Source organism: Hetaerina americana, unplaced genomic scaffold (assembly GCF_022747635.1).
Source record: "Hetaerina americana unplaced genomic scaffold, ioHetAmer1.1.p SCAF_90, whole genome shotgun sequence".
In the NCBI taxonomy this organism is placed as follows: Eukaryota; Metazoa; Arthropoda; class Insecta; order Odonata; family Calopterygidae; genus Hetaerina; species Hetaerina americana.
This window is the reverse complement of record NW_027287539.1, coordinates 682,713-707,332: the sequence shown is the minus strand read 5'-3', so window position 1 is coordinate 707,332 and position 24,620 is coordinate 682,713. Positions and strand designations below refer to the sequence as shown.

Here is a 24,620-nt window from a genome sequence, read left to right as displayed (position 1 = left end):
ACAGCCGATTACCTACATAAAACTGGATATGCACTTGTGAAATTTCAGTGTACAATTATCGCATCAGAAGCTTAAAAACCCGAGCTAACGGCTTTCTTAAAAAAAGTAGCATTGGGTTCTCATAAAAAATTGACGACCTCATTTCATTCGCATATCAAAATAAGTACTGACGACTTTTGAGAATAATTTAATTTTTCTGGGAATCAATAATACAACAGGCAATCCTGTCTGGCTCTAAATTCATCTGACAGGACTACAGAGAAAACGTAAGTGGAGTTTTGCAGCTAGGATTAAGACGAAAATGAATGCGAAGCCTTGCTTCATTGTTCTGTAGCCTTCGCTGCGAATTCGAATTAAAGCGAAAACAATTCGCAAACTCTGAGACGTGCCTTGACCTTAGAAAATTACGAAAAGTGAAATCTTTGTTTCATGTGCAAAAGGTCACTTTAATTCAAATCTAAAGAGTTGATTAATCGCTTCCACATGTTGCATATGTAAACTATTGAGCATTCAAAACAAGTTGTTTCATATTATAAGTATTCATCGACGGCCATTTAAATAAATTATGCTGATTTCAATGGGCGTAGTTCACGTTGAAGGTAAATACATTTGCTTCCAAGTTGGTGGTCCTATCACTCGTCGTTGTTTCCTCAAATTTCGCAATTATTTCAGCATTAGCTAATATTCACAAGTAAGTTATGTTGGCGCTGCCGTTTCTAAGTAACTTAGATCTAACTTCTATTTAATTGGGTGGCAAAATTTATGATCAAGAGATAACTTTATTCCTTATATATTGGAATAATTCAATATACAAATAAAAGAATAATTTGAAGGAAAATGGGAGAGTAGGAGGAAATTTAGGATGATATTGGCTTCGGGGAAAGTATAATTTGTGGGAAGGGAGTCGATGAGAGTTCATTACATTCAAGGACAATCATAAAGAAAATATGTAATGAGTAATGCAATTCTATTATTTTCCCGATCAAGTCTTCAATATGATGATCCCGAAAGCTTTGACGCAAGAAAATGCCGTGAATTAGGGATCATTGAAATGCGTATGCGGAGGAGACGAATGAAAATAATATGGGCTACAAGAAAAACTAACGAAGATGTTTTAAATACGTGGCCTGTCCAATAAATTTGCGAACTGAGACCATGAAAACTTTATTTTTCCAAATTTAGTCTACATCGCTTTTTTCCCCTTCAAAGTACTCTCCATTCCTTGCTATTCACTTATTCCACCTTCTTTTCCACTGTTTAAAGCACTCTTGGAAGTCCTCAGCAGTTAGGCTTTTTGGTTTTTTTCGTCGAGTCTTGCTTTAATGTGTTATTTATCCACATCGTCCCAGTGATGTCCCCTCATCACATTTTTGCATTTTGGGAATAGGAAAAAGTCTTTGGTGGCGAGATCTGGCGAATATCGAGGATGATCTAGGATGGTGATTGAATTTTTTGGCAGAAACTGGCGAACAATGAATGCTAAATGTGCAGGTGCATCATTGTCATGGTGAAGGATCCATCCATCGCCTTGAGTCAAATTTGGTCACACAGGACGGACGCGATCTCTCAAACGCTTGAGACTGAAAGGCAGAACTAAGCATTTACTGTATGTCCTTGAGGAAGAAATTCATGATGAACAACACCAACATCAAATAAAACCAGGAGCATGACTTTGATTTTCGATCGGCCCTTTCTTGAATTTTTGGTTTGATTTAATCCATTTGAAAACGTATGTTTTCTTCAGAGTATTATCACCGTAAACAGCTGTCAACATTTTGGTAATTTGTTGATAACTTTTACGTCAGTTCAACAAAAACTTGATGTTGATTCGTTGCTCCGTGATTTCGTCAATTTCAATTTTCGATAAACAGTAAAAACAAGGACAGCAGAAACTAACACACCTGTCACCATACGCACAACTCGACGATCCGCCAAGCACAGACTGCTAATTGGGTCTCAGGCAACTAGCGCCGCTAGTGGGCGGGGCTATAGTCCGCGTCGTGGCCGCCATATTACACCAGTTCGTGTATTTATTGGATAGATGTGGTACAATGTGGGAATGAAGGGATTCCGTCCATTCGCCTTTTTGAACGCGAAGGTTTATTTTGAGCTCATCTCAACTTAAGCCGAGAGGCGTGTGAAATATTCGCACTTTGGGACGGTTATTTTCCCCGTGCCACCGTTGAATTAGCCACGGGGTCATACGCAGCAGAAAATCGCACCGCTTCGAATTTTACGCATCTTTGCCCAAAGGTAAGGCGGGGTATAGACCCCAGGATCCTATGGCCGGTGGCCCAACTCCCAACCCGCGAGTTTTCGACGCCCGCTGCGGTGGATGGGTGGGCGGGGGGGGGAATGGAAGTTGTGAAGTGAAATTTCAAAAAAGGCAGAATGGGTGGATTGGCGAGATATTGAGAAGCGGTGGATAAGATCGTGAGAGAGGGGAGGAAGTTGGGTAAAGAGGGAAGAGACGAGGGGGGAGGGCGGTGGGAAGCATGGAGAGCCGAGCAAGGGAATCATGAGGGCTAAACAACAGTTATTATGGCTGGAAGGAAGCGCTCTCCAAAGTCCAAGAAGATATACTTAAAATGCTCCGCTCAGTAAACCTTCGATTAGATGCGGTCGATTAGAGGGAGGAGTTGGGTCATCGCTATTTTTACTCATAACGATAATTATCCTAAGTTCAGCTGATTTCGCAAACAACGGTTGGGCCAATTTAAACCCTAAAAAGAAATTAAGTCGAAGAACCAAAGTAGTATACAGTCATCATTTCCGTCGCTGAAATATAACATTGCAACGACAATAAACCATCGAATAAAGTCGAAGTTCACTTGGGGAGACTATAAGTTAGTTGGAAAAAAATCACCATACTGCCATTGAAACATTCTTAATCCCAGAACACATTTATTATGAGGTATTCGCTGATGATAGATGCAAACTCATATTTTAATTTATTTCACCCATCAAATGGTCGTTTGTTGGAATTAGGGCCTAAATACTCGTAAATGTACTAATGTGAACGTAACTGAAAATCCGTCCATCGGCGAATAAACCACAATGAGCAACCTATGTAGTTCAATACCGGCATTTACTGCACTTAGAACTTCATGTTGACACCAAATTTAAGATAAGGTTAGATAGCTCGCCGTGGGACCAAGGGACACGCTTGCCGGCGCACGCGAGCGAACAGTCCGCGCGCGCTCGGCATCCTGCCCAATGACGTCGCTCGCGTGAGTATCTCGCTTCTCATCACTCGATATGCATCGCGCAGCTAAAGTTTTTCTTGTTAGCTTATGACCACTCCCGGGCATTGTTTCCAGTTTCTGAATTCATTCATCCGATAAGGAAATAACTATGTGAAACTTCGAAAGACTCCATTATATTGTATCTTTACTGAGTTTCAAAATAGTTTGGTTTCCCGTCAGGTGAGAGTTGGAAAGGAAGTATCGTCCACTTCTTGGAAGGCTTCATACGCTTTTAACTTTTAAATAAATGCCAAATCGATGCGAGATATTGACGATTAACAGCGGAGTGACACGCGCGCAATAATTTCGTACAAATTGGTAAGTGGTTGAACGCTGGCCATCGCCAAACAAGCACAGCCCGGAAGGCCGTGCCGCAATCCGTCCGCGACACGGCCCCCGGCTACCGATCACTTCGCGGTCGAGGCCACACCCGCTCCCCTCCACTGGTCAGCTCACGCTTGCCGTGATATCGCCAGCGCCCTGGCGACGGGACGCCTTGCAAGGCCCCCTCGTACCTGTGCCGCTGTACTCCCAAAGCCCGCCCGAATAGACGCCCTCTCATCATGCAAACGCAACCCATGCACTGCCTACAAACCGATACGACGACGGCAGGATGTGCCTCCGGGGGCAAACTTGAGGTGTGCACACATCCCTCGCGCCGCAGCGATCCCATTCGGGAGGGGTAATACCAAGGAAAGCTTCGTTCCTCATCTACTTCACACTGTTCTCTCAACGCATCCCTTGCCTCTGTCACTATCGGATACTGTGCCACCCCTGCTCTTCTAAATCGCTCCTTTGACTTCGACTACTCCCCCAGATTCTTCACGGCCGCGTTTTTCCACGTGTTTTCCCCGTTCAACCCTTTCTCTCTCGCCTTATCCTTCAAACCAATCACTCCTTTTCCCTCGCGTTTAAGAACGAATCGACTTTCTCCCATCTATTCCCCCTCTCTCTCTCTCTCTCTATCGGAATACTCTAATCCACTCATAGCTGTACCCTGGCCGTCTGTTCCATATGCTCTCATAGTTCACTCATTCCTCACCCTCTAACCCTCCTATTTACGAGAACGTATTTCGTAGAACGGAAACGCTGCCGGAGAACCACAAATCCAACGCTCTTAGTTAGTGAGAATTGATGTTTACCCAAACATGCGCAATTTTCGCTTCCGCGCGGCCACTTGTTCACTTTGATACAGTGCAAATCCTGCTGCCTCAGGCAAAATTTCATTTTTCTGTTCTCCCCGAGTACATTCTATCAGCAACCTTCCTGATGACGCTCGCATGCATTTCTGAGAGCAAAATCTTTGCTTCACGAAATACACTTTTATCGGTTTTCTTAAACTTCATGGGTCACTGCACAATATATTGGCTAATGTTGTTATGAAAATTGATTGATATTATGCTATCTTGAGTACCAGGGAACGAACAGACAGGCTGATGCCACCACTTATGGGGTGATACGAAATTGTTTGTCGATTCTATCACCATGAATAGATCACATTCGTATTGCTGTAAAAAACGTTTGAGAACAACCGTCGTCAAATCACGTGACGCTTGTTGATGCATTGGCATCAACAAGCATTGATAGGGTTAACGCATCTAAACCCGGGTCGTGTGTGACTTCGTAACACTAGCTGCATTATATTAGAATGGAATACCAAAATCTTCAAAGGGAGAAGTGTTATTTAGAACTTTAATTTGTTGTTAGTTACCGTCCATTATATTTTCTCCATTCCAAACATATGTTAAAGGCATCCAAACCGCTTCGCTCATCTTCTCTCCTCAAAGATCTCACCGTAATACAATGAACGCTATGCTACGCGAAAATCTTCTCCATTTGTTTGTCTAAGTCTTCATTGAAACGCAATTCTTCTACTGATACCCTTACTACTACACTTATTTCCGTCTAAAATGCCCCTGCTGCTTGGGTGTCTGCCCTATTATTTCATGAGGATTTCATTACTTTCATTTTATCATTATCTCCCAAGGCTCTCACACCGAGCAGCAATGGCATAGTCATTAGTAATGGTTTCATTATAGTTTCAATGCAGTAAGGTCATTTCGTGCCATCGACGCGACTAAATAAAATCCGCAGCAATAAAAAAACCATCATACTCGAGTCGAGGCTGGGTTCTAACCTTCAGGTGAGACGAAGCGGGCGGGCAGTCCGAAGCTGCCGCCGGAATAACCGGACTGGAATATTTCGAAAAGAGTGGTTTTCAACCCGGATCATTCGGTTTCTCATTCCGAGGCAATGCCGTCAAAAAGAGACATTCTGCGTACGATCCAGGGTCATTTGCGAAAAGTCCCTCGAGGCTTTCGCCAGGCAACGCGAGCGCGATAAAGCCAGCCAGACGGCGGAAAGGAAACACTGATTATGAACGAGCAGAAAATTCTATCATGGCCCAGCTGCTAGCGGAATGAGTCGTTGGATGACAAATGCAGCGTGAGTCGACTCATGAGCTGTTTGAATTAAAGCTAGGCAAACGAGCTTAAGATTCTCAAATGCAAGGCAAGGCTCACGTTGTTAGCGCTTTGAAGGCTCACTCAGGAGTAACTAATTTTGAAAATCGGTGGACAATTGCCAACTTTATGACGGCGACCACCATGACAAACATCACATATTAAGGCACCCGGGATTCGTCAAGAAACCATAACCATGAAATTAATCAACGAATTTCAAAAAAATGTAAACACCTGAGCATAACATGGGTACTAGCAGACATTTGCGCCCCTCCTAATTATTCTCTACCGCCTCAACTGTAATTATAAATTTTATGCCTAATATAATATATATACGACGATGGGTTAAATGGAAGAAGGGACCATTAGGTCTCAATTTCGTCCAAGTAAAGACCTCTATCTATCTATCAACCTATCCCCTCCTCCGTCACATGCCATTCCTCCACTTGAACATCTACATTGATCAGCGACAATCCTTCTGCACTTATCCATCCCGAGTTAAGCTATTACAACACTTACCATGAATTATGATGGTCGCCGTGTGACCATATATTGGTGATTTTTATTCCGTGATTTTTTATCGTGATTAATTGCCGGATTCGTCATTATAATACATTTCATAATGTTTCAAATTCTCCTCTAGTTGGATCATATCCATCATTTTGTACAACCATCGCTTTTTCCAATATTCCTGTTTGAAGATGCAACACATAAACACGCAATTTCATTTGCCCCCGTCATACGTGTTTGAATATCAGTATTCGATGAATAATGTGAATGCCCGCGCATTCTTTTCTTTCTTCATTCAAACACGCGTTCCGCCAGGGGAACAGCTAAGTAGAGAGAATATTTGATAAATTTTCCATGTTATAAGATTGAAAAATAATATAAAAGCAACATCATCAATAATAATGATAATAACGGCGTTATTAAGTTGTACTCCAAGAAATAAATTAAGTTGTGAATACTCATGAAGCGTCAAAGCACAAAAGCAGGTAATTTAAAATGGCACAAGAAAAAACCCGTTGAAAAATGTTACCCAACTCTCTTCATTAATTTCTATATGTTGATTCTATAGCTCAATATATATATATATATATATATATATATATATATATATATATATATAGATAACTTTTTTATCCTTATGAAACAGAATTCTGTATTTCGGCACAATTTAGTAGGCTGAGCCCATCCAAAACCTACCCTTACCAGCAATAATAATAAATTAATCAGGAATAATTCAAGGCATGAGAATTTCACTAAATAGTGAATGCCCTCAGTTAAATTGATAGCAATCAAACAGTATCACACTTTATTTCATTCGAACGAGCGTTCTTCGACACTGGTTGCCGCTTTCCATGTCATAGCCTCCTTAGAGTAAACACTGGCTTGAGTGAATCTCACGGAATACACAGAGTAATACTGGTAAATACTTCTTGTATTAATCGAGTGGTAACCAGTCAAACTGAAGATGAATCGTCCTAGTAATAGTGCCGTAAATGATCATACGAATGAGCGCCTGACTACGAGTCAACTTCAAAGGAGTCAGTTGTACAAGTATGCAGAATGAAGGTGATTGGTACACCATTACCCTGACTGCTGATCATTCAAAAGGTTAAAAGTAAAAGCTCTTCACTTAATCGCCATTTTTATGCAGGGATTCTCGAAAAATATGAATGCAGCTGTGATGTTGAGGATTCAAAAATTCTTTTCTTTTTTCTTTGGTTATTGTGTGGCCGAGATAATACTTAAACGGAGGCTGGTACTTCTACATATGTGTAGGTATACTAGGCACCCAGGTATGCCTTTATTGGATTGGGAGAGCGGGCGGGAAGAATCTTGGATCAAAGGTCGCTGAAAAATACACACTTGGATAAAATATTAACAAGCAATATTTTTGCTATGGAAAAAGCCACGCGCAATGTAAAATCGGCACTGGTACATAGGGGTGGAAAACCAAGTACCGAGATATCGGGTCCTGAATCCAGATCAAGAAGCCAAGGTATTAGTACCATGGAAAATTAGTAGGTAACGGTAACTACCTGGCATTGTGCTAAATGAGGTGCATGCTTAGTGGGATTGTCCTGAGCATTCGCTTGTCCTCTTCGCAGGCGTCCTGGTGGTGCAGTTGTGCATGGGGCTGGCGGACGGGATCGTGGTGCGCCTGGGCGATGGCCTCGCCCCTTACGGTCCCGCGGACGCCGCCGACGTGGGCATAGTACACATCCTTCCCCGGCTGCTGTCCAGCGCCGCCAAGCGCCAGCGAGCCCCGCCGCCCCTCCTCATCTACGCCGTGCGCCACCTCTTCCCCGGCCGCGCGCTCCCCCTCCAACCCACCCGGCTCGAGAGCGCCCGGCCCTGGCCATCCCCCCTGCCCTACTACCCCCTCTCCCCCGCCCCGGAGCGGGCCCCCGTGGTGGCGGCGTCCCCGGAGCGAACCCCCGTGGTGGCGGCGTCCCCGGAGCCGACCCCCGTGGTGGTGGCGTCCCCGGAGCAGCCGCCACAGCGGGTCGTAGAAGAGGCGGCCCTGCCGAGGAGGCTGGCGGCGCCCCGCCTCCGCCGCCCCCACCGTCCGTCGCTGCTCTCCAAGGCGGAGGAGCAGGGCAGCGCCGCGGGGAGGCCGGGCATCGACTACCCCACTCTACGGACCATCCCCGAGACCAGCTTCTCGTGCAAGGATCAGCGCTACAAGGGATTCTTCGGGGACCCAGAAACCGGATGTCAGGTAATCCCGCTCGCACGTGAGCTCCGGGAGGGAGACCTCCTCCGCGCCTATATCACGGTGTGCATTGCCATAGTTTCCATCCTGGGTCCAGTGAGAACGCGGAGACTGAAGAGATTACTGAATCTCGGGAAAATTCAATGCTGTGGGGTGAGACGAGCACGATCGATGCTAGTTCTGACAGTCCTGACAGTGGAAACCACCAGCGAAGTTCTTGGATGTACATATGTGTCCCTTAGATGCCGTGAAAATTGCATTAATTTATTTATTTAGCAAAACGGGGCGCGTACCCTATTACATACAAGTATAATAGAAACTGCAAATATAGCAAAAATAGTTAAATCCTCATATTGACAGTAAAATACAAGTACTGCAAAAATATATTGATTTTATACATGTAAAGTTATACGCCTACAGCTTCACAATACCCCACAACACCCCGCAAGGACGTGTGGTGGGGGGTGTTACGACACCACCAGTAAAACAGAATGCAGTCACATGCAAAATAAACAAAAGCATTCCAATCCACATCCACACGGACGAATGCATTCGCGCAAATCCCATTTTAGGTTACACACATACAAATACATGTACTGGCAACTAACATGCACATGCACCTACGAATGCACCAGAGGTCTACGCAGCGTTATTTTGTAATCGCTTTTAAATAGAATGCCTTTAATATTTCTTTTATGGCTTTGATTTCTCAGTATTATGATTCCTGATCGTCCGAGGAAAGAACGAATGTTTATATTTGGAGTTGCACTCGAGTGTATTTCGCTTTTCTTATCTTTGAGGTCTAATCTACCCATAGAGTGTGGGGCCATAATAATAATTCCCTTTGTGACATAGTTAATCTCATGTGTTATGAACCTTGTTACAAGTCTAAGTCTCGCTTTTTTTATTCGCATCTCAAGCGGCTTCCAGCCTTATTCCTCTGAAAGACCTGTCATACCTTATCGTAGCAATTTTAGACGAATCTGGGGGATATCTCTGTATGTTATCTAATTCTTTGATCAATGATTTCCCCCAACGATGCCAATTACTTGCGGCGTATTCCAAATGAGACCTAACTAAAGTGAAATAGCAGCTCCCTTGGTGGTGTTAGAATTACCACCAAATATTTGACTTGATCTGCCATAGTTAGCACAGAACCCTCTATTTCATAATGTATATCCTCTTCGTCACGTCTTTTGCTCCAAAATTTCAAAATTGAGCATATTGTTATATTACGCACTAATCCCTATTCCTTGCACCATTCCGAAATCGTGTCCAAGTCTCTAAAGGGTAACCTGCAATCTGCTTGGGGTCCTTATTTCCCTGTATACCGCCGTGTCGCCTGCAAATAATCTGAGGTTGCTACTAACGTTTGAGTTTAAGTCATTAATCTGTAGTAAGAATAGTAGCGGCCCCATTAAACTTCCCTGGGGGACACCCAAAGATACCTCCGCTGAGCACCAAACATGGTGCGTCAATGCTATACTTCGTCAATATTTACTTAAGGTTGTATTTAAGATTGTTGAAACTTTCCCTGACAGCTTAGCTTCAAAATTAACTCCAGTGTAGAAACGTTCATGTCGGACGCTTTATTAAAATTTCTGGAACATTTTGAAGCCATTTTCATCAAAACTAAGCTTGCAGTAGTATATCAGCTGCTCAGCGGAGTCTTATACTCACGTGTTCATGGATCCCCTCGTAGAATGCATAGGAGATTTTATCTACACGACACTCGAAAGGAGGAGAATGGCGGTGCGGAGGCCATAGGAAAGGAAGTTGATTTGTCTGACATTGAGAATTACCTTTGAATGCTAAGGAGAAGGGGAGGGCATCTAAGGCGGAGTTGATGGGATTGGATACTTCTCGAAGTTCAAGCAAATGGAACGGTGAGAGGGTTTTGATGCAACTGACACATCGCAGTAATCCATACACAACAACTTGTCTTCAACCCGAAGGTCAATTATTATGACGTCATGTTGGCTCTAAGGCGTGTAAAATTCACGGATTCAGAGATTGAAGGTCGTTTCTATTTTTATTTCTTATTTCTGTGTCCCCTGTACCGCCTCTCATAAATACATAACACCAATTAAATGTTTCAAAAAGCAAAGTTTAAGTCGTCCGGGTCAGTCAGGCGTGTAACGCCCTCGCCTGCTAACACAAAGGCTGCAGTTTCAGGTTCCGCCGTCCCGTGCACGGGTGTAGAGTCGATTGACGTGCTTCGGCCCGTGGGACACATAGTGATCGGGTTCCCAAGGGCGCACGGACTACGAGAGACGCCCGCGGATAAAATATAGTTTAAAATATATGGACAAGGGTTTCAACCAGGGTACCTCCAATCTACAAATGAATATTCCATCCAATAGTCTGCAACGAATCTTAAAGGAAGTGTGCAGTTTGATGCACTAAATTACTGTTAACGGTCGTTTGGACGATAATATGTTGCTTTTCTTCCTTCAGCGGTTCCTTTCACAACCATGAAAGATTTCATAAACTTCACATATGGGGGCTGCTCAATAAAGAATTAACATACTTTTTTAACAACACCTTTACCTTTATTCCTCCTCCAAATTTTGACAGTTCATCTCAAAGCAATATTTTTTTTATTTTTCAACATAGTCTCTTTTGAATTTATAGACTTTCCCCCGTTTTGCCCTCATTTTTTAGGCCGCCCAAAAATTAGGTTTTCGGAAGGACCTTAAAATGTCTCGTATATCTCTGTTGGCGATGCCTACCTCGTTCGGCGTGAATCGTTTGCCGCGGAGGAATTTTTTTCAAGTTTGAAAACAAAAAAAAAGTTACTTGGAGCCAAATCTGGAAAACACGATCGATTTTGCAATCATTTTAGCTTCAATTTCATAATTTTCGTCACTGAAACTACGCGGGAGTGTACCTGTCATGACTGAAGAAGATTTTCTTCTTTTCCAAATGAGTTTTTTATTGATTACTTCCCTGAACCGGCGAAATGACGACGCACAATACCCTCAATCTATGGTTTGTTTCTTTTGCAAGTAATAGATATATGTAGATGATTCTGGATGTATCCTAAAAGACCGTGGCCACCAGCCTATCGGCCATTTTCAACGTCTCAGCATTTTTCGAAGGCGGATCTCTTTCAGAATCACATTAATTTGGAAGTTCTTTTTTCTCTGGAGTGTAGTAGCGTATTCATATTTTGTCCAGTTATTTGTCGACGCAGAAAATTGTCAGAATTTCAATAGAAAGGCTCCAAACCAGCCTCCGAATCGATCACTTGATTGCGTTTATTCTTCAAACTGATAGCAAATCTGATACAAATCTTGCCGAGATTTTTTTTTTCACACCCAATTTTTAGTGCATAAATGAAAGTATTGTGCGTTGTGAAATGTATTTGTCACCTCAACTATTTCTCGAACTTCGATTCATTGAATATTCAAGACCATATCTTGGATTTTGTCAATCATTTTTAAGGAAGTCACTTCCACTGAACGTCCCGAATGATGTCCAACATTTGTGGATTTACGGCCACGTTTAAACTCGTTCACCCAAATATGAACAGTCGCTTATGCAGGAGCAGATGCGCAATGAACGTCATCCAACATGGCTTTGATCTCTTTCGGTGTTACACCTTTTAATAGAAGAACACTATGCGAAACTCATTCCTTTCCTTTTAACAGCAATTTAATGAGAGATGAGGCTTAAAGGAAGCAAGCCTTTTCCGATATTACGAGGCCCATCCCTTGGTTTTTTGAAGGAGTTACTGTACAATCCACGCACACCACAACAAGCTTTTGCTTTATGATAGGGTTCCTGAATTGCTATAAAAATTATTTTCAGAGATTCCTCGCAACCAAAGGAAAATCAATAAATAAAATATTGTTCAATAGTTAATGTGACAGCTCTTAATGCCGCAGGAATGGACACAAAAGTTTCGTAATGAAGCCGCTTGGTACGGATAGCATTATATATATATATATATATATATATATATATATATATATATATATATATATATATATATATATATATATATATATATACATATATATGTTCTATTTTCCATCAGGATATTTATTATTATCAGGTAATCTACCGGTTAAGGTAGGTTTTGGATGGACACACCAACCAAATAAATACTTTGGTACTCCTAACAAAACAAAACCCAACATCCTGCTCTACAACAAACTCCTCTTTATCTCTGCGTGCTTTCTTCCCCCTTCATCCCGTCAAACTTCCCTATCCTATTCTTGCCCTTTCCTTGTTTGCCTAACATTCTCCCCTCTATTATAGTCTTCAACATTCCACTGCCGATCAATACACCCTTCATCAATTTTTCCTGCCTTCATAGGATTTCTCCCAAAAAACCCCGATCTTCGCCCACCATACCAAGTACTTCCTCATTTGTTTTCCTTTCTGTCCACTTAACCTTCTCCATTCTTCTCCACACCCACATTTCAAAATCCTCCCGTCTACGTCTATCCTCTTTCTTCAGTGGCCACATTTCTTAATATCTTTACTCAACGTCCCTGTCATCAACTCCCTCCTCTTTGTGAAAGCCTCTTTGCCTAGCGCAATTCTTCTTCTTACGTCCTTACTACTTTGACCGTGTTGGTCCAAAAAACTTCCGAGATACATAAAATGTTCCATCTACTCTAGTTTTTACCCTCCGAATGTAAAGTTAAGCTTTGCCTTTCGCTTTCTGGTAAATCGCATTACCTTTGTTTTATTTATTTTGATTCTCATCCCGTATCTATCGCACTGAATTTCCAATTCAATCAGCAATGCTTGCAACCCCTTTGCTGACGGACACACTATAACTTCGTCATCAGCAAACCTAACTGATTTTAGGAATTCCCTGCCGACTTTCATTCCTACCTCCAGTCCTTCCTATGTTTCCATAACCATTTCCTCAGCAGTATACATTGAACAGCACCGGTGATTATGGACAACCCAGTCTTACATGTCTTCCTAACACTACCCATCCGGACTCTCCGTTCCACCCTTGCACCTGAGCAGTCTGTGATATACAGGTTGCGGATTAGCCTGCTATTCCTCCAATATAGTCCTATTTTCTGCAATATACCTAAGAGTTTTTTCGAATTCTCTCTATCAAACGCCTTTTCAAAATCTATGAAATAGGCAAATACGTCCTGATTATATTCTATATTCTGCTATATCAGTGATCTCATTACTGCTATGGCATCATACCTCTTCCCTTCCTAAACCCAAACTGATGATCCCCTAAGTATTCATTAGCCCTACTCTCTATCGTATTGTTTATGATCCTGAGAACCACTTTAGCTGCGTGGGATATCAAACTTAATGTCCTGTAGTGTTCACATGATATAGGCGGTGTCTCTTTGGGAATTGGGACTAAAACTGATCTCCCAAAGTCCTCAGGCCAGATTCCTTTCTCATAGACGCTTTAAATTAGTCCGTATAGTCTCTTCCTACCACATTTTCCCATACCTTTTAGTAGTTCCGAAAGAACTTTGTCTACCCCCACGGCCCTATTCATTACATCTCCCTAAATGCCCTTTCTATCTCATCGCTGAGTATGCCTGAACCTAAGCTATCTTCCCCTGCGTCATGTGCCTTCTCTATGTTTAACCTTGTTTGCCGAAGTCCATACAGTTCTATATATACCTTCCGTTTCTCTTTGGTCTTTTCTCTTTCAACTATTATCTTACCCGACTTATGTCTGTTATAGCAGATCTTCCCTTCTTACTTCCAGATAGTGTTTCGACCTTCCTGTAGAGCACACCAATTTCACCCTTCTTTTGAAAACTTTTCAGATCCTCGCTCTGAGTCTTTCACCATGCTTTATTTGTTACCCGTCACAATTTATTATTTGAATCTTTGTACTTCCTTTTGCCTAACTCCGTGTTTAAGTCCTTCCATATTCTTCTCTCATCTATTATTCTAATCATCTCACCCGTGATCCATGGTTTCCTTGTCTCCTTTCCTTTTTAGATATATTACCATTTTTCCTCAATAGTACTTAGCTCTTTTCCGTCATTCATGATTTTCTCAACAGCCTGAATATATTCCTTTTTGTCAATCCAGGTAATGCTTCTGCATTCCCTTTTCCAACCCGCCGCCCCTACCTTATCTTTTTGAAACAGACGCTACACTTCATAAAAACTTAATTATGATCGGAGTCTGCATCCACTCCCGGGAAGCTGTGCGAATCGATGATACTGTTCCGAAACCTGTGCCTAACCAGAATATAATCTAACTGGTACTTTTCTGAGTCACCTGGCATTTTCCATGTATACCTGCGCCGTTTATGGTGTCTAAACCAAGTGTCGGTGATGACTAACCCCTGCTTCCTGTAGAACTCCATTGGTATCTGGCAAAAGGAGCGAGGCGTTGGCAAACACAAATACATATAAAACAAAAAAGGACCTCCTTCCGCGGGCCGAAGGAGTGGAGGTCCCCGCCGCTCTCCTCTCCCTCCCCCGCCAAATCATTCCTTCCCCCGCAGGCGGTCACCCGTCGAACTCTGCCCGACGGAGAGAGGGAACGTTAGGGCCCATTTTTTGGACGTCCAGTGGATACACTTCAATTGTGATCAATATGTAATCAATGTGAACGAGTTTTATTTGCCAAATACGTTTTACGCAGGCGATCGAAAGGAAATATATCAAACACTGAAAAGAGTCGAGGGAATAAGAAATATCTTGACCAACTCGAAGAACACCCATTTTCACCCGTGCGTGTCAGCTTAAACGGAATGAAAATGTTTACGGAGTATAAGTAAGGATACATAAAGAGGCAGATCTTGAGACAAAGACGTCATCTCGAGGAGGAGGGAATTTAAAAACACGTTGAGTAAGGATTTCCTGAAAATATTTTTTTTAACTTTGATATGGTGCTGTTTTTTGTGGCAGTGAAACTTGGCCAATGAACCAGGAGGGAGGGCGTAGGTTTGGAGGATTTTGGGGGAGATACGGGTGTGGAGAAGGATGGAAAACGTGGAATAGACGGAAAGGAAAACGAAGAAGATATAGGAAATGTGGTGGAGCAGAGAGGGTCGTCGGGAGAAATCCCTGGGAGGAGGGAAAGGTGGATTCAGGGCATTGCGACTGGCGACGGGACGTTGAAGGCCGTGGATAAGGGGTGGACCTTAGCCGAGGGAAGGAGTGGAAACAAAGGAAAGGTCTGTTGGACGGAATGAGGGGTTGATTGTAATGCGTGGTACCAGGCTGTGTCTCGTTAGGCGAGGCCGAAGAGGCGATGTGATCGATCTGCGTTCATCCCAAACCAACCCTCAACAGTAGACCCCCATTAATTATAATAATCGCATTCATCGGAGATTTTATTGCTTTGAATCTCGAGTCACTGGAAGCAGGAGAGCATGCCTTCAGGGAAACATCGGCGGGCCTTCACTCGACGTCGCAGGTAGCGGCGTTAGCGAGGCAAGAGTGAGTTCGGAGGCATGGGCGACCGGATAGCCGGTGCACTGGAGGTGGGTGGGTTGGTGAGCTGCACGAGAGGCGCGCAGCGGTGAGGTCGAGCGACGCGTCCACTTTCCGAGCGTCGAGTGGAGGCTGCTCGAATCGCCCCCCACCGATTCCGAATTCAGCCCGTGGGTCGTGACCGGCCGTGCAAACCAAAATCTGCTCTCCAGCTAAAGCGTTCCCTCGACTGCTCAGGCTTTCCCTGGGCCGCGCCTCGACAGATTCAGGCGCGCTCGCGCGGTGGGGAGAATGCTAAGCTCGGTGTGCTGCGTTTCATGGAAGCGTTGCTGGCGATAGTAGTCTCGTAGAATGGCTCTTTCTTTCCACTGACCGAGGTTTTCTCACGGGGTTTAGGATCCGGCGTCCAGGTGAGATTTTATCCGGGGCAGGAGTCCGATCGGTGAAGGGAAGGTCATTTGCAACTACCATCCCTTTTCGCTCGATATTTCAAAGGGAAGTGGTCCTGCCCTCCTTTTCACAACCTGCTCCCTCGCCTTCCCCTCCCATCCGTTTTCTCCATTCGAGGGATGCAAATATATGTTCCGTTTTTTCAGTTTATTCTTCCAAAACCTGCTTTAGACACTGGATTTTCCAATTGATTAAACAAAAAGAACACACGCCCACACATGTGAGCTTATGTTATTCATAAGTTGGTGTATTTATGTGAAACATTAAATGTTTATTCTTTAATATGAACTCTGGAGATGCCTAAAGAAATTATACATTACCTTAGATATATATATATATATATATATATATATATATATATATATATATATCTAAGGTAATGTATAATTTCTTTAGGCATATATCACATATATATATATGTATGTGTGTGTGTGTATGTATATATATGTGTGTGTGTGTATTTGTTGCAATATTTTTACCTCATGAACTAGCGCTTAAGCCGTCGCATCTACACTCAATATTATTTTTATAAATGCCTAAATTTTTATTACGCCACAGCTATAAAAGAAAAAGAAATACTCAATCACTAATCAGGGAGAAAAATCAAAAGTCGGAACGCCTACTGAATAAAGTTTTTATAAAATATCTGGTCACTTTCTGCTTATTTCCTTGGGCAGTGGGCCAATGCCCGCATGAATGCACTCAGGAGAGAGAGTTCCCACAACACTTTCGCATCTTCACGTCGCCGCTTCACATCTATCAACTCACGTCGAAACATTCCAAAACAGACCCCCCCAAAACTCCCCTTCACGAAACAACCCAACCTCTCTTTCATTCCATGAACCCATTTTAAGTTAAATCACTTTTATCACTCCCATCTGTCTTCCACGCACACATCACAAAATACGATTCTTGAGACCGAACAGTAGAAAACACCCATCGTCCTACGCCCAAGCCAATTGATATTGCGCCAGACCTCACCGGCATCAAAAGCCCATTTCCCACCTAACGCCGTTTATTTCAAAGGGAAGTTTATTTCAAACACTTTATGACCATCAGCTACGTGGATTGAACTTGCTCGATCTATTCGAGACAATAACAAGGCAAATATCTCTCATCCGCACACTATGATGTATGATGATGATGATAGGATGATGATGATGTAATGTACGGTTTATTCCTCTCGTTGCACTTTAATGCAAGCCCCAGATGGAAATTAAAAGGTGGACCGGTGTTAAGTGGCAGGAAATTTTTTCTTGCGCAAATGTACTTGAGTTTAGGAAGGTATTGCATGCAAGTATAATGCTAAAATAGAGATAAATTAATACGAAGAGAGGAGGGGAGAGACATCGGTTGCGACCACCATTCTCGCACTTAAAACGACAAAAGCAAGAGCCAGAGGCTCAATGAGCCTAATGATAAAAATATCGATTACAGTTATTTAATTGGTTATGAATTCCCTGATGAAATTTTAAAACTCATTTTGACTATGAAAAAACCCCTATAGAGTCTTTATAATCCCTTGTTCTTTACGCGTGATTCAACTGTAACATTATGATGTTAACCAATTTGAAACTAAAATAAAAATACAAACTAAAATGCAAGCACGCATTTGAACGGGGTTTGTCAAGAGAACAATGAAATTTTGGGATTCATTTATTCGTGTGTGAATTTGGGCACCGATAAATTTGGACGGCCTCTGATAATTTTGGCCTCAATAGAAATGATGTAAATAAATCATCAAGATAGACTAACATGGTCAATCATTTTTTTAATACTATATACCAAGCAAATAAGTTTAAAAAGTGTCATTGTTGACGATACTAATGCTTTCATTTCTTCCACAGGCCTGGCACTACTGCGACTTCAACGGAGGGCAAGCGTCGTTCCTCTGCCCAAACGGAACCATCTTCAGTCAAGTCCTTTTCACTTGCGATTGGTGGTTTAATGTGGACTGCAACTCCACCCTACAGCTCTACGTCATCAATGAGCGTCTCTACAAGTATATTATTCCCATGGCTCCCTCCTTTCCGGAAGATTATCATGGCCCTGAAGTGAACCAGTATCTAACAATGAAATTCATGGAGCTCATGCGGAAGGAACAGAAAAAATTAAAGGAAAAACTCAAGAGCAGTGAAAAGAATGAAACGCTGTCAGAAGTGAACGCAATAGGATCCACGATTAACGTTAATGGTTTAATCGATGAACCACAGCAAGGATTGACGAATGACTTACTTAATCTGGAAGGTGTGGATGAACTGGAAAGCAAAAATATTTTTACGCCATCGTAATACTCCTCTCGAATTCCATCAGCTTCAATAAACATTAATTTTTCCCGATTTTCAGTCAAGGATAAATTAAGGAATGAGAACCGTGAGCGTCATTTTCCAATGTAATGATTGTCTGAAAAGAAAGGCGAACGTAAATCATAGGCGGAAGTACGAGGACTATTGAAATAGGTTGGAGAGTGAAAGGCGGGTCCTTTCCCTTACAGGCAACTCACTTTCCATTTCATTTCGGTAATTAAATCTTGTGTTTTAGGAAGTTAAAATTTATACTAAATTTATCTACCGCACATATATTTTAGATCTTTAAGTCACCAGAATCATCTAGAAATAATTACAATTAATTAAATATAATCCACTCCAGATTTTATTGTGTGGACCGTATCACTCAAATTTCCTTAAAATAAGCCCAATGCAAAAGTTTTGCCTGAAAATGCCAACCATCAAAAGTTTCTCTGCCTATCAAATATTCCTTTTTGTTTTAGATGCCTCTAAAAATTGTGATCGACGATGACACATCTCCCGCAAAGATTATGGATATGCCAAATCTCTCTAGAGGTCGAATTAGGGGGGGGCATCGGTGGCAGTTAATTCGCAGCTTTATCACTATTTTCATTTCTGGGGCACTGCGTTACACATTCTCCGCAAAGTGATAGAGACTCTCTCGCCTTCTTAAAAAAAAGTGATTTCATTAGTTGGAGCGAAAAGAGCAGTGGTTCCTGGCTCTTGGAAGACCTTTCAATATCAACTGTGAGGACCATGAGCGCAAATGGGGGAACTGCAGACATTTGTTACGCGTGAAAATAAGCATCGAGGTTAGCTCCAACAAGCATGCAAGTGGTGTATAAGTGCGGGCATTGGTGAGTGAACAGAATGACATCGACTTGCGTGTGGACTGCAGCACAATCTCATTTCTACATTCCATCATTTATTCACAACAAAGTCACAAATTGTCAAGTCAAGAAAAGGTTAATAAATTTTCAAGGTAGATTTTTTTTTATTTTAGCAGAAAGACTTTTGTTCACTTATATAGTATTTACGCTCATCAAAGTTGTACCCTCAAAAATTTTCAATTTTAAGTTTCAAATTAAAACCAAAAACATCTTCTTTTTTAATTTCGCCTAAACGAGTACTTCTTACGAGGACAGAAAACGTGGCCGAAATGCCTGCGGTTGAATTTAATGAATTTCTGTGAGCACTGCATTGTGATGATTATCCAACGAACATACTCGCTCACAAAAATGCAATTTTCAACAAAGAGCAGGCTCGCCACAAGAAGATGCTTCGGTCGTAAATAGAAATGTTCTTTCTGCTAGATTTAATGAAGACTTCATAAGAAATGTCATCTCCTTGTAAATGTATTAATGACACACTCAGCATGGCTTACTCTACTGTTGGAGTGTTGAGTAAAGTGTACCCTTTCAATAAAAATTTCCGCCAGCATTTTAATGGCTTGTTCTTTATTTCAGCACCAGAAACGTACCTTTCACCTTCGTTGAAGCGAGTGAATATCGCCGGAATAGCTTGGCGCCCTCTTTTGATTTCCGTGAGATGATGCCCGATTTGAAAGGGATATTTTGGAAAAACGAATTCCGCAATAAAAAAAACAACAGACACGATTGACTGGACGGCGTAACATTTCCTCCAAATATATTCAGACTTCCTATAATTTATGTGCGATGGAAATAGCAACATTCGTTGCACAATGTAATAAAGTATACTGAGATGAGAGCTCGGGTCAATTTGGAAACGTGTTCCTTCTTTCATTTGTCTAACCTCAAGTGCCGCACGCATCTCTGACTGGAAATATATTTTGTTCCGAGGTCGTGCCCAATTTGATTGCGTACATCAGAGACACGCGATCTATTTGGACACGACCTCGGAATCAACCGTACGCGTATTAAGCCACGAACTGCGCTCTTCCATACTCTCGGAGAAAGGAAACTTTCTGTTAAACCCTTTAAAAATAATGAATCAATGTCACACGAGCCCCACCGAAAAAAATAAGTGGCAAAGAAATCGAAGGAAAGGAAATGAATGGGAACTAAATGCAGATGAGAATTACATTTCACGATTATGCTGTTCGGCCTCAAGAATACTGCGAGGGAGAGAGAGTTTTATTACCTTTCTAGTGATAATTTTTTTAGGTAGTTTCTATACACTTGTTCCCATGGGAAGCGGTCTTAATGTCGTGGGAGCAAAGCTCACGTGCATAAAATTCTCCGTCGCCGTGGCTTTCTTTAACGGGAGAGGTGAAGGGCGAGGGAAATCGGTACAAGGAAAAAAATAAATTGACAAGTTTTTGTGTAAGTTGTGTGATAGAAAACACCTTTATAATTTATTCCCTAGCGAGTTTTATTAATATTTATTTGTCCTATCCGGTGCACTTTTAGTGGCCCGTCGGACTCGATTAGCCATTCCCTTCTGGGGAGGCAACTCGACTTACGTGCACCTCGACAGACGCAGGAGCCTCTCCCGGAGACATGCCCATCGAGTCATGTTGACTTTTACTATCGACCATCGTCAAAAAATGCCAAATATCACGTTACCCGTCCAGATAGATCGTAATGAAGAACAAAAATTTTGTTTGTTTATCGCACTCAGCCAATAGCTTGTGAAGAATATTTCTCTCGTCGAGCTTTCCAATAAATCGATTCGTTTTAGTTTCCTGCAGACGAGGATAACAGGGCACAAGAACTACGGGAACGTGTGCCTTTTGAGGCTCACCTATTTCCCTTTGTCAATCATTGCATGCATATTCTGCACAGACATAAATCGTCTGCGATATTTTTCATTCAAATAAAATCTAATGAATAAAACTGTCACCTTGAAACACATCATTTCTTAACTTATAACTGAATGTTACATTCTAAATCAATGCACCAACCCAAAAGAGAATATGAACACAAGTTATCGCGGAATAATTTTCATTGACCACAGAATAGCAAATTCATTTCAGGACGCTTCCATGACGGACCGAAAATATATGACTACAATAGCTGTACTTGGAATGCGGATACTCGAGAAGGAAGAAATAAGAATAACCACTTCATAGAAAGCTTCAGTATATTTTTAGACAGCATCTGATAAATATTGACGTCTCATTAAACCTGGCATCATACGCGCCATTCATGTCCACGTCATTAATATGCTCACGGAGACGAACAACTAAATATGCTAAATTTTAACAGTTGTGAATGATATTGCAACAAGTTTTAGATAACAGTCACGACTATCATTAGATATGCATGCGGATAGAACCTAGACATTCAGAGGAAATCTGCCACTGCCCATGTAGTTACATTTTCAATACACGTAACCAGATATCGTCATTTTGGGAAATGTCACCGATACACATTTGATATGCACTAGCATTTCTATCGCCGAAGTGATAGGTAAGTTTTAGTAAATTAACATTGGAAGAAGGGAACAATAATTGGCATTAGAAAGATCTCATATCTGATCACATAGCACATGGCGAAATGAAATGTTACGATGAATGTTCACATATTTGTTAATACGAGGGTGCTATTTATATTTTGAGCCTAATAATGAAAATACGGTAATATATTGTTGAAAATTGCTTTATTGTTTTTCGAAGTACTCTCCATGATAACCAATACACTTTTACAAGCGCTCGAACCAATTTTCGTAACACTTTTTCCACTCCGACTGAGGTACCTCAAAAACATGGTTTTTTAATGCATCAATGGCTTCTTCAGGCGCCGAAAAACGTTGACCACGCAATTTTTTTCTTGATAAACGGGAGTAAAAAGAAGTCATTTGGTGCTAAATCAGGGCTTTACGGCGGATTACCCATCAATTCGACGTTTTGGTCGGTCAAATAGGTAGTTGTTTCAGCCGATCTGTGAGAGCTTGCATTGACATGATGAAGAATGATCCTTCGTTGCTGCTTCTTTTTCCGTATTTCACCTAACTCTTGCAGAAAGAAATGTCATATAGAATTCACGGTTTTACGTTGCTTTAACGGTACGGTTTCCACATATCCAGTTATTCCGGAGAAAAATGCAATCATTTGCTTCGATGTGCTTCGTGTACGAATCACTTTTGTCGGATTTTGTTCGTCTTGGAAGACCGATACAGTGGATTGCTGTTTTGTTTCGGGCTCATACGCATAGATCCAACATTCGTCACCTGTGTAGATGTTGTCTATTGCTTACGATGCGCCGTAATTTTATTTATTAAGCATTTCTTTGAACCAATTGGCACGAGTATCTTTTTGAGCTTTTGTCAAATTATGCGGGATCCAACGAGAACAAACTTTTTCCACAGCTAAATGTTCATGCAAAATTTTGATGCTCGTCATACTGATTTCCAAGGATGCCTCAATCTCACGACAAGTCACTTGACGATCTTCCTTTACTAGTCCTTGCACAGCATCGATGTTTCCTGGCACAACAACCGATTTTGAACGACCTTCACGACTTTCGTCGCCGAGCGAACGGCGGCCATGATTGAATTCGTTATACAAGCGTTTCACAGTGGCAAAGGATGGAGTTTCATCGCCGAAAGTGTAAGTAAGATACACTCTTGTCGTGATAATCTAAGTCAAAAGTCGTAAGAAATTATCGCACTAAAGTGTTCAGGAGTCAGCTCAATTTTTCCTTGAGCCAAAATTTTCGAGTCACTGGAAACAGCACAATTTGTTCCGAAGAACGTTAGCGTTAAAAGGGTCAAACCTTCAGATGGAAACGTCAGATGGCGCCTAAAGCAATTAGTGTTGCCAAGGCTCAAAATATAAATAGCAAACCTTGCATCGTAATCGTTATGTCAATTCAAAAACTTGTACTCAATGATTAATGTTACTTGCAAAATTTTTATTTGCTTCCAAAATACATTTATATGAGACTCAACGTAACTCTTTAAGTTATTATACGTGCCATCGTACCCACGGAGGTGCCAAATGTAAATAAGTATCTACAGGTGCATGCCTCGCGTTTCTTCTATCGTTACAGTCCCTATGTGAACAGTGTGAAGCTTGAGTTAACATTTACTGATTAATTTACAGTGGTTGTTGCTGCATTTATTCATTATTGGTTCGAGTGACTCTGAAAATTTTCGACATACATACATATTTGACGACGCTCAATCTAAGAATGCATTTTGTTTCGGCCAAGCCTTAGAATTACCCCCAGGCTTGTCAGGTGTCCCAAAAGGCCAAACCACCAGTTTATACAATACCAATGCATCCACCTAGTCCTAAGTTTTTTATTTCAAATTTCCATTTAATAAAAACAGGTCGTTTCTCTGGAGGAGAGGAACTGGGAAATATTTTCCCCTCCTTCGCAAAGTGGGACTTGAATCCGCGAACTTTTAGCAGGCAGGAATTCCTACCCAACTAACCTGACCGACGAAGTTATTCCTTAATGTACAATGAATAATTACAAGTCGGTGGCGGTAATCCAAAAAGCAAGAGCGCTCTCATAGGAGGCGCTCCCTTCATTATTTAATGATTTGATACAGAATGAAAATGTAAAAATTAAAACTGTCAACCGAGATGTGACATTTTACAGTACTTTATTCCGTAGGTAAATTCTCATTATAATGTAATAAATCGGTACTATACTTGACGCCAGCAAGTCAAGTGGAAGTAAAAACATATTACAGCGATCATGTAAAACTTTTCCATGAAAATCAACCGGGATTCAAAGAACTTCTTTGTGATTATTCAAATGATCTTGTTGTGATTGTCCGAATGCAATAGGTTCCCAAACAGCATAAAGTTGCCTTAATTCCTTGTGTTTTTTAATTAAAGGAACATGTTCCAGGGCGTCATATCTCGCTAAAAGAACTGCACCTATTTCATAAAATAGTCCCCCGTATTTAAACAAACAAAAAGTATAAAATCCAATAAAGAACCGCAATGTGTACTTCTACATATGAAATATTTGTGTATTTGAAATATACCTCCAAAATTCATTGGGACTAATTACAGAAATCTACTGCATCTAAATGTTTCCACGCAATTCATCGAAGGGAAGAGTTATGACTCCAGCTGCCAACTTTGAGTTTCATTTGCCTGCTTCAAAATACTTCCG

General features: G+C 41.7%; 1 protein-coding gene across 1 annotated transcript in view; it reads left to right on the top strand.

Annotated features, from left to right (window-relative positions):
• LOC139699788 (uncharacterized) overlaps positions 1 to 19,995 on the top strand; it is a 61,608-nt gene extending 41,613 nt beyond the window's left edge. The window contains exons 2-3 of the mRNA XM_071598225.1: positions 7,822 to 8,435; positions 18,124 to 19,995. Of these exons, the coding sequence (XP_071454326.1) occupies positions 7,822 to 8,435; positions 18,124 to 18,567 (1,058 nt within the window). The 3' untranslated portion in view covers positions 18,568 to 19,995. The remainder of the gene's footprint in view (positions 1 to 7,821; positions 8,436 to 18,123) is intronic.
• Positions 19,996 to 24,620: the final 4,625 nt, after the last annotated feature.